The sequence below is a fragment of the Coptis chinensis genome, chromosome 8 (assembly GCF_015680905.1).
Source record: "Coptis chinensis isolate HL-2020 chromosome 8, ASM1568090v1, whole genome shotgun sequence".
NCBI lineage: Eukaryota > Viridiplantae > Streptophyta > Magnoliopsida > Ranunculales > Ranunculaceae > Coptis > Coptis chinensis.
The window spans coordinates 73,442,768-73,454,712 of NC_141463.1; the positions used below are offsets into that span (position 1 = coordinate 73,442,768).

General features: G+C 34.9%; 1 protein-coding gene across 1 annotated transcript; it reads right to left on the bottom strand.

Annotated features, from left to right (window-relative positions):
• Positions 1-11: 11 nt before the first annotated feature.
• ABCB29 (ABC2 homolog 12) lies at positions 12-8,209 on the bottom strand. The gene is given in 11 exon segments (XM_086576277.1): positions 12-492; positions 1,045-1,174; positions 1,346-1,533; positions 3,478-3,563; positions 3,787-4,003; positions 5,199-5,282; positions 6,362-6,628; positions 6,751-6,858; positions 6,966-7,052; positions 7,509-7,674; positions 7,676-8,209. Coding segments are annotated over 11 exon segments (1,956 nt in total). The 5' UTR covers positions 8,146-8,209; the 3' UTR covers positions 12-339.
• Positions 8,210-11,945: the final 3,736 nt, after the last annotated feature.

The following is an 11,945-nucleotide window of genomic DNA, read 5'->3' on the forward strand; positions in this document are numbered from 1 at the left end:
GATGGCTTCAATAACTAGAAATGATTTTCTTAGCTCCAAATTAACGAAATAATGTCAGTACTCCTTACGAAAATATTTTTTACAGATATATACACATTCACAGAGCAATTTTCAACAAATTCACTTCTATGGACCTGCACAAAAAAGTATACTGATAATCCGGGAGTGCATTGCATTAAGACGAGGGATTCCATCACTTCTAGAAATCTACCGTAAGTTGGATGAAGACCTAGAACAAGAATTTGTGAAAGCAATTTTCCTGAAATGCAATTGTAAGCAAAATTTCTCTGCCAATGATCATCCGGACTCAATTCCCTATTGTACTTGCATTGCTTCTTTTCAAATTACAGGTTCGTTTGAAATCTGTGAGCTGTATTGTCCACTCTTGGTTAGAAGAGAAGTTTGAGTTATCTCCTCCAGATCCCCATTTTCAAGAAGAAAGATCCGGTCAGCCATTAAAATTGTTTCCAATCTGTGTGCAATAACAAGTACCTACAAAAGTATAATCAAGTATAAGATGAAACTACAGACACATACTAAGCCAAGACAACAAAAACAAATGCATACGATCTAACCCTGTGGGTGTAGCCCAAGCCCCAAGGGGAGTACGCTGGAAAGGCGCCTACCCATGCTAGGAATGTGATACCCTGTGGGGGTATGGGCCAAGCGAAGCATCTTGGAAAGACGCCTAGCCATGAGTGGTTCCCCCAAGCTCAAGTCTAACATCACTTAGGAAGTGGCATAATACGAGATATATATGTAATTCTTCGTCAATTACTGAAATACTAATGTCGGGGACCTTATAGATAAACCACACAGCCCCATGCATTGCACTTGGGCCGCTGGGTGCCCAAGACCTAAGTTGGGACGATAGAAATGTTGCTGCGGTGGGTCGTTAAAATGCATGTATATAACATTAGCTCCGTGTGCATAGGCAATAGGTTTGATAAACTACTAACCCAGTGTATATGGATATATGAACATACTGTAACTTGGAGTAGAATGACCTAGGAGACGATTATATTATACTAGTTCAATACTTACAGTATGGTTTTCCATTAACCGCTCTACAGCTTGTCTAACCAACTTCTCTGATTTGCTATCTAAAGCAGAAGTTGCTTCGTCCATAATCAGTACAGAGGAGTTCTGATAGATTGCTCTTGCAATAGCTAGCCTGCAATTAGTATGAACAAACGTCAACAATCCGAGGATATACGCTTAACAGATTCAACTCTACTTTCCTAACAGGGAAGACAGTTCTACTGCGAGTGCAGAATGCGGATACATCATTACGTCCTTCTATTCAAAAGTAAAAATTAAGACTACAATAACTATCAATTTTTACCTTTGCTTCTGCCCCCCACTCAAAATTGAACCCCTCGGTCCAATATTGGTCTCATACCCATCTGAAAGTTTCCTTATAAACCCATCTGCATTCGCAGTCCTTGCTGCATGTTCAACCCAGTCCATGTCAATTTTGCTCATGAGATCCCGATAGCCAATATTTTCAGCAACTGATCCTGAGAAAAGTGTCTAAAATGTACGTAAGATTAATATGAAGTGCTCAAGAACTTGTTTCGTACAACTACACATCAAAACCTCAAAATAAGCGGAGAGTTGGCATCACCCTAATATACAAAATACAGGCAGATATGATCCTAACTATTTCAAATATAATAGTTCAAGGCCCCAAACCTATGCTGTCAAAGGCATTATGCAAGGCGAGGCGGTGGACTGTCCACAAACACCTAGGAGTTGCCTGAGCGATGCCTAGGTGCCAAGCTACAATGTTTTCCAGGGATCCTATGTTCTACAAACTAAAAAAATAAATAAACAGCATATGTTATAGTAATTTCATTATATCTTATGTACTTAATTAGATTTTTTAAATGGGCTTTAAAAAATTTAGGCCATATATATAAAAACATTAGGCAAGGTATATGAGGCGGTCCTTTGAAAATGTGAGGTGGATCACCAAAAGGAAAGCATTGCCCTTGACAGCATAGCTCCAAACAAGGAGGCATATTTCTTGCATAGGTACAATGACTCAGAGTCGGACAAGGCATAAGATGTCAGATTTGAACATCAAAAAGGGGAAACAAAAATTATAAACACAAAAGATTGTGGGCAGGCTCAAGTACAGAAATTTTGCTTGAGGGTTTTGCTACAATGAGTTTGAAATTCCTATGGCCTAGATCAAGAGTTTTGTTACAATGAGCTTAGAATTCCTAGGGCCTAGATCAACAAAAAAGTTCAGGCCCGCAAATTTTCTTTTGCATGAAAAGATGCTTGTGTGATCTAACTTGAAATGACCGCAAACAGTTGAGAGGGGTGCTTATGGTTGTCACCTTAAGTCTTGTGTACTAATCCAGTAACCATAGGTATGCTAAGGTCATCATTTGACAAAGTGTGAAGAGTCAAGTGCTTCATGTCACAACAACTTTAGAATGGTTCAATAGACCCTTCTGAGCAAACATTCAGGTTAACTATTGGGGAGTGGATGACCACCATCGTATTTCTCTCTCATGCAACAATTCCAAATTTCTATGTTATGACTGTTATGAGACAACAATGACGATCGATGAAGGACACTAAAGCAATCAAGTTTAAAGGTTAAGAAATCTTTGCAAGATGATCTCTTTCTTAGTGACTCGCAATTTGAAAGAATGTGTACTGAACAGATCACCAGACTTATATTATGTAACACTTTCAGTCTTAATGTGGTAGTCCCATGGGCCAAGTACTTAACAGAGTTAAGACCAAAAGAAACCACCAGAGTTATATTATGTGATACTTTTGTTCCTAGAGTGGTAGTCCCATGGGCCAAGATGCCACTCTTTTAACCGATGCAAAGAAGTTCCTATAATCTCTACCTGAGCTGGTGTAAGGACGATTGGAACTACAAAATGAATTCTTATCAATTTCCACTTCAACAAGTTCTAGATCCAAGTTCACAATTAGAAAGAAGTAATTATATGCTACAGCCTGCAGCAAACATCAAACCCTGACTAGTCATCCAAAATAAAATTTTGGATTTTTTTTTTCTATTTTTTTTTTTATTATTTTTTTTGCATTATTGTAAGCCCAACTAGTAGTTATTGTTTCTAGATCCTTTAAGAAAACCAGGGAATATCATGAACAATTCAGGAAGCACAACCAGAGCTACTTGTCTAACCTTCCTCGCAACCAAACTCAAAAAAAAGGGAGAACCGGAGCGTATTGAGTAACAGTATACATTGGGAGTACAAATTTAATATCAAAGAGAGTAAGAAGAGCATTTTGCATACAAACCAATGAAGAGTGAGAAAATAGCATAGCAGAATGCCAAACGTAACGTACTACTGTAACAAAGTACATTGTGCAGTCCATTATTAGAACACTTCAATTAATACCAATTGTGTGCTCCCAAAGTAACCATAAAAGTTAAGAGAGTAAATCCAGCGGTAAGTTAAAGATGAAGAAACAGTAAATACTCACTATGTCTTGTGAAACTAGACCAACATGCCTCCTCAAACTCTTTAACTGAATCTTGTGAATATCACAATTATCAAGAAGTATAGAACCTGCCAATATGATAGAAACATTACACGTATTTAGTATAAGAAAAATGGCATTACTCTTATCTATCCTAAAGAGCCGGAGGAGGAAGGGGGGGGGGGAGAGTTGCAGTACTGACAGTTTTTTATGATTGTCCCTACACTAAGTCTACATCTTAGTTTGAATACCCTACAGCGTAAACTTCTGAAAAATTATAGTACTGAAGGGAGAACCATTTAAAGGCCTCACCGCATAAAGGATCATAAAGGCGAAGAAGCAGCTTTGTGAGTGTGGTCTTTCCTCCACCAGAAGGACCAATAAAGGCAATTGTCTCTCCAGGTTTCACATGGAGATTCAATTTATTTAGTACAAGGGGTGAAGTGTCACTGTATTTGAATGAGATGTCACAAAACTTCACATCTCCTTTAACAGCATCTAGTTCAACTGCATCCGACTTCTCAATCACCTACATATTCAGCAATAATACAAGAAGGCATGCCACGTTAATAACACTTCATTTTAAAAAGAGCATAGTACAAGCTAGGCTTTTCTCTTGTCAGATGGAGCATGGATGCAACAAAAGCAAAAGGCCTTATACGGGATAATGGTATCCTTATTCGTTAAAGACTTTTAACAAATAACAACGACCAATTCTGAAACAGTTCCAAAGTTAACGAATAGCTACACTTGAAAATACAAAAAAGTGATGGTTCAAAAGTAAATTTTGTAAATTAAGGAGTACAAGGCAAAAACTTCATTTGCGTCCAGAGCGTTTAACGTATATTATACATCCCAAATAAACACCAGCCGAACAAAGTCTACAGTCTCCGAAAACAAATTTGACAAGAGTCTAATGCCAAAATTTGCTCTCTATTTCTTCTTTTCAAAAATTCACCAACCATGTTGACAATGACCCCTCCTGACCAATTTGCATAATTGCATCCACCTAAATGTTTCTTTCCCATCACAATTCACATATACAGTCATTTATCAATTTCTTAGATCTTGTTTTCATTAACCACCTCGTAATTGATACAATTAAATGATAAAATCCCCTCTCCTCCCCTAATCCTCAATTTAGCTCTCATTATATGAGGTCATAAACTGTGTTCACGAAACACAAGTAATCGTCTCTTTTTGTAAATTGGTCGTATGCTTAATGCTTCATGCTTTTCGTTTTAAAATTCAACAATTATGAGCTTTATTACCTTTTTCACTTTACCACTATATATAGATATCAATTTATACAACAGAGGTATGGATTTACAAGTCAAATTCATGTAATTTTCGAATGTTGCTTACGATACGCATGGTTTTGCTAAGATGCCCCGACTCTCCTAGGTGTTTCCCAGTGCAACTAGTTTTGGTCGTTTTTAATAGTCAAATAAAACAATAATTCAAAGGGTTAACTAGTATTACCCCACTAGATGAGCCAATTAGGATTTCCCCCCCACTAGATGGGAAATTAGGGTCTCCCCCCTAAATACACAAAAAAAAAAAAGTCAAAGTGGGTTGACCGAAATATTTTTGTGTGTATTTAGGGGGGAGACCCTAATTTCCCATCTAGTGGGGGGAAAATCCTAATTGGCTCATCTAGTAGGGGGGTAATACTAGTTAACCCTAATTCAAATAGAGGAGATTATAAAAGATGCCTAAAATACCTGAGGGCTGAACATGGTTAGATCGAACAAGCGTTCTATGGCTGGTTCTCCCTGCTTCAACTCATTATATGCTTTCCCAATACCCTGCATGATTCTTCATATTCAGCCTAATAAAAAAATTAAACAGATGGCTTCTGAATATTATCGTGGAAATGACATAATATTATTAAGCAGTAGTTCACTTGGTATTACTCAAATGAATCACAAAGGACTATTAAGACATATAAGTATTCCGAGTTAATGCAACAAGAATCAAAAAGCCCCACCAAACAAGTTCATGATTCTTGATCATAATTACCAGACACGACTTATTTAACCTACACAGAACACAGTCAACGTCCTCTATAGAGCTTATAAAATCTATCCAGCATCTGGCATCCCTATGGAAAAACACTATTACTGACATTATCCAAAGGTATTAAGCAACAAAGGAGTCAACAATAGATGATACCAATGGGTTTCAATGCTAAGGTTGTTGACTGAATTATTCTTGCATTACCAAACAACAATGGTCATTAATCAGCAAGCCATAAAAGGGTAATGTGAGGCAAGGGTTTTTCAACCGCATGAAGACAGTATTGACACTTTTTAGTTGTTCTACAGCCAAAAAGTGGAAAGCATTAGCCTTTCTAATAGACATGTTATAGAAGACACACACACACACACACACACACACACAAAAATACTGAAGTTGTCCATGAACTCATGCAAATGCGAAAATGCACCCGCCTCAAAACCCATTTGATCGCATCAAGTCATTTGTCTTTTAAAGTTTCCAGAAAAAAAAACTAAATTTTTCATCAATTATTAACGATGGAATACCTGCAAGTCTCAACTGGCGGAGGTGAACCTATGACATAATAGCAAAACATCTACTCCTACTCAAATGATGTGGTTTGCTTAATAACAACTGCTATAAGCTTACAACTTATGATACATAACGATGCTCATAAATCAGATAATAAGTACATTACACACTACGAGCAACCAAGCATGTGGGCATGACTTGCCAAGTAATAACGGAGAACCTTTGTCCCAAACACCCCCACTTTTTGTTCTCTTTTTACTTCCAAAGAGAATATAGAAGTTTTTTTTTTTTTCCTTTCAGTATAAAACAGGGCTCATAAAACAATAGGAATTGTTCGTAGAGACAACGTATTTACCTGGATTGGCTCAACCAATAGAAACAAAGACGTCAAAAACGAAACCATTCTAGATCCGTCAAAGAAGCTTCTCAATAATACCAACGAACCAAAACATAATAGCAACAGGACCCCAACATATATAGCTTGTACAATCTGCGGAATGAGTGCTTTCATTCTCTTTTTTCTCAAATTTTTGGACAAGTCAGCATGTGCAAGCCTTTGAAACCGTGAACACTCACACAACTCTGCATTACTCGCCTTAACAAACAGCATTGAGGGGAGAACCTGAAACATTCACTTCTCACACAGCAATAAGTGAAATTTAAGTGGCAATCTAGAGAGAAATTGCAGAACCTGGGAAAATTCAACTTTGAACTAGTTATTGTTAAATTAATAACAAGTGTTACCTCATTCAAATATTCGGATAATTTGGCTACGGTAAGATGTGCTTCATTAGATATTTGACGAAGTGTTTCACCAAGATGAGCAATGACAAGAGAAATACAGGGAATGACCTACAAAGCAATCAGAATATGCAGTTTAAGTATCATTTACATAGTATTTGATTCAAAACAAGAAACTGGTAACTGAATACAAATCAAAGGTCCAAAATGAGTCTCACCAAGGCTGATATCAACGTAAGAACAGGATTGAGTAACACCATCTGAGTTGCCATTGCTACAAACTGCAGCGTACTGGGCAGGATACTCTACATAACAAAGGAAAAGAAAAATATACATATCTCATATCTCATTTTTAGTAGAAAAAAATCGTAAGAGGATATAAAGCAATACAAAATATTTTAAACTTCAAGCGAAATATACTGTTGTCCTTGGGATTCGTGCCTAACAGAAAACATATATTTTCGCATAGAAGGTAGCAATAGTCACGGGTGTTTGCTATCTACACTGACTATTATCAAAGAATAACAATACAAAAGCATCACAGACCATGAGTTGTCAACGGAAACTTATCAACTAATTACTCGTGTCGTAAACTCACTAGTCCAATATAACATTATGTAGTTGTTGAATTCAATGATTACGAATATTTAAAACATAATCTACAGTTCATTTGATCGTAAAGTGACAATAACAGACATTCTTTAATTATAAATGAAAATACTGCATTCTATAAACAAGCCTTTTTAGAGTACTATACTCACATTGATAAGAGCGTAAACAGTATCAGCAACATCAGAAGCCTCAGCAGTAATCCTATAAGCAATATCACCAGCAGAAACACCATTCCCACTTTCGAAAAACCCTAAATCTCTCTCCAAAACTTTCTGGAAAACATAAACCCTAATCTTATAGGCAGAATTCAACGCCGTCCCATAAAAATGCTTCTTGCCAATAATGAGCAATCAATCTCCCTAAAACTAAAACACCCAACACTAACCCTTCCTCAACTAACCTATTCATATTAACTACACTCAAAACAGAAGAAAATTTGCCAACTCTAGGAACTAAAATAGATAAACAGTAAACTGAAATCATACTACATATCCATCCTTTAATTATAGATTTCCATTCTGATATAATGTATGGTTTAATTGGTTGTAATGTTGGTAGTGATAATGGATTTAGTTTATTATTATTATTGTTAATTTTAGGGTTTATATGACTTGAAGTTAATATAGGTTGTTGTAATGTTGGTATTGAGGCTTTGCATGAAATTCTATGTGTGTTGAATGAAGTTTTGAGGGAGAGGTTAATTTGAGTATACAGATTAATTGGTTTTGTTTTGGGTTTAAGCAAAATTAAAGAGGAATTTGGTGTTGTGATTTTAGTTACCGCCATTTTTTCTTTTTTTAAATGGGTTTGAGTCACGGGTGTTTGGGTTTGGGAAAAATGCGACTTTTAAATCAACCATACTTTTTATACTATACTTTATGGGGATGGTTATATGAATTCCACCTTATAGCGACTCCAAAGTTACTCCACTCATAAAAATGAACTTACAAAATGAACTGAGGACTAATTTTTTGTGGATGTGTACATCTCATGATGGAGAACACCTCCACCAAAAATCAGCTCAATTGAATATGTCTAACCTTGTCAAAAATTGTATCGAAATTAAAAAAATCTTGACCGTTGGATAATTTCATAACTTTCTAAATGATTTTTGATGAGGTTGTACATCTTCAAATGAGCTGATTTTTTGTGAGGATGATCTCTATTGTATGGAAAACATCTCCACAAAAAATCAGCTTCTAGTTCATTGAGTTAAGTGGTGGAGTTCATTTGGAGTTCGTTTTAGTGGAATTCATATAACCATCCTCATACTTTATACCCACAACTTTACCTATAATAACTTCAATTATAATCTAGTTTTTAGTTTTTTCTGTTGATGGGTTCAACTAACCAGAAGATCTAAACCACGTTATCATTGTACACGTGTAGGATTTTATGAAAATGTGCCCACATAGAAAATTCACTTATGCACACGTGTTTAATTTTATGAAATTTTGTATATGAACAAATTATCACATTTTCTAATACAATTAATGTATTAAAGGGGGGAAAATACATTATAATTTTTGTTGCAGTTGTTGTTTTATTTTTTTTTATTTTGTGTGTGTGTGTAAATATAAAATTATTATACAAAGTGTGTTAAACATTATAATGGTAATATGTTTAATCAGCACCCCCTGTCAATAAGCATGATAAAACTTATAGCGATAGAAGACCAAAGTAAAGAGATGGATTGTTTAAAGAATAACGGAGTATATATCTAAAATGTGATGTATCATTAACATTTTCGGTCCATATTCCATTTCAAAAATAATAACATAAATACTGGAAAACAAATATGCATCAAACCAATTAAAGAGTTCGTTCAAACTGGAACAAATAAGTATTGTCAAAGAGTTTAATAAGGAGTTGGGTTCTCGGGGATTGAGAGTGATTTTGTTATTTGACCGGAAAATTTTATTTGTTTTTTTAGATATAGATAAAAAAAAATTGTTTTTCAATTGTGAGTTGGTTTAGTATTTTTTTTGTTTTTTTTAATTGTTTGTAATGAGTGGGTAAGTATTGCTAAAGAGTTTAATATAGAGAGTTGGGTTCTCAGGTATTGAGGGATTAATTGAAATCATGTGTTTATTTTTTTCTTAAATATGCATGGTTGGTTTATTTTTTGTAATAAATAAGTAGCAACTAACTGATTGAACTCTTTATTAGAAATTTTATTGTTTTGTAATAAATAAGTAGCAACTAACTGATCGAACTCTTTATTAGAAAGTTTATTGTTTTGTGCCTGATAGTAGTGTGGCCCTATTTTTTGTTTTGGTTGGCGGCCCAAAACAACGGGCTTGAGTCAGTACTGATTTTTTATTGTATAATACCACTTTTCGAATTAATGATAATTGTGTTTTATCATAGAGGTTAACAACTATTGAATGCTGGTATCTTTGTTCAATCAATTGCGAAATATACTGGGAGGCAATACAAAATATTCTAAAATTGTATGCAATTTTTTTACTGTTTTGCAAAACATTGGCATGTAAGACTGACACTTCAGAATATGTATTTTTGAAGTTTGCCAAAACTTACCAATGTTATTCTAAATTGGTTTATAATAAAAGTCATTTGTACTCATTACAGAGATTTTGCTATTTTGTTGTAGTAGCAAATCACCCTCTTCTCGGCTATTTTGTTGTAGTAGCAAATCACCCTGCTCTCTAGCGAGAAGGGAGCTCCATTAGATATGTTTTTGAAGTCAAGACATTTTTGCTGAAAAATAACATTAATAAAGCTACAGCAAAACGAGCACAATTTGATAATGAGAGCTTTACGTAGAGGACAATAATTGAAAACAATAATGGTCTTCCAAATCATCTTTATAAGGAGATTGTTGCAAGATTAGCTAAAAAGAATATAGCTAAAACATATGGCAAAAAGAATAATAAACCTTATTCAGATGATGTGCTTGGGCTTGTGAAGTTGATGAGAGATATGATTGCCCATTACAAAATGGATCCCAACGTTCTTGAAAAGGATTCGGATGATTTGTTTCCAACTTTTTTATTATTTGGCCTATAATCAAATGGTTTGTTCTTTTTTTATTTATTTGTTCTAATTAATGCTATGAGTTTTACTTGCAAACTCTTGACTAATGTTAAATGTTTCTTTTCAGAGGCTCTTAAAGTTCGAATTTAAGGGAAACCCATTTCTTCGACTAAGTAGTTGAAGTTGTTTGGAGATCTTTAGCGTTGTTGGTAAGTTTCTTGGTATGATGTTTCCACATGCCATCAAGATCATCTACACCGAAAATCACAACCTAAATCCACCTTTTTAGCTAAGTTAGACACTTTTGTGTAAACCCACATTTATTACTTTAGTTGCGTTGTACAATGTTGTTATATATCTCATACCTGAAACCATAGGTAAGGCGTGGATATAATTGATGTTAGATGACAGGCCATAGGTAAGAAGTTGCTTCATAGGGGGGGGGGAGGGGGAGGGTTGGGTTGTGTACGTGTGAAGGTTTCATATTTTAGCATGAATCATAATCTCTATCATTTAGCTTGGAAATCTGTTGGAGGTTGTGTGTGAAAAAGTTTCTCAACTGATGGTAAACATTTGGTTTAAGTATTTGGTTTTGTTATGATATAATTATGAAAAAGTTTGAGTCGTGTTATTCTTATATTAATACACTTGTTAATACGGTCTTAAACATTGTTGAAGGGAATTGTTTTCATCCAAATGGCATTGCTAAAATAGTAACCCAAACAACGAAACAAGGCATCTACAATATCTTCCTTCTCTGCCCTTTTCCTCTCAGACCGAGGTGCTCATTAATGACTTTATGGTAGGCGGTGTAGAATGAATGGAATAGCTTTTCGAGCATTGAAACCACTGAGCACATCAACTATCCACCCCATAATATGGGAGAAAATGGTTGCATCAAAACTAGAAAGCCTTTTCATTGCTTCATAGATAACATCGTGAAATTAATTGAACATAATCAAACAAGTGTACAAGTCAGCACCAGTCAACAGTCAACCATACAAGAGAATTTTCCAGCTCAGCATAAGAAGACAATTTAGAACCTTATGTATATATGTTTTAGTGTAGACTATAAATATGTAAGAGGTATAGAATTCAAGAATTATGAAAATCATTTTTCATCTTTTATCTCAAATATCATTATGGTATCGGAGCATTTCACCTCACGGTGCTAATCGATCCTTCATGATATAAATAACATAAATACTGAAAAACAAATATTCCATTTCAAAAATAATAACATAAATACTGAAAAACAAATATGCATCAAACCAATTAAAGAGTTCGTTCAAACTGGAACAAAAACTATATTACGCCAAAACAAACTACTCACCCTCATATATTCATAAGCATCTTTTCTAAAAGCAGAAAATAATGTCTCAAACAAACTCTCAAGCTCCTGAGGCCTCAGATCACTAGCTTGAGGGAAGAAGACTGAATGTTTTTCGTTGAAAAAGGTAAACACATTTATTTAATATAAAATCAAATCAGATAAATCTGTCTCATACGTAAACACGTTTTCATCAGATAAAAAAAAATCGGATTCTTAAAGATAATTACGGAGTTCTAGACACTACATCACTTGTTGT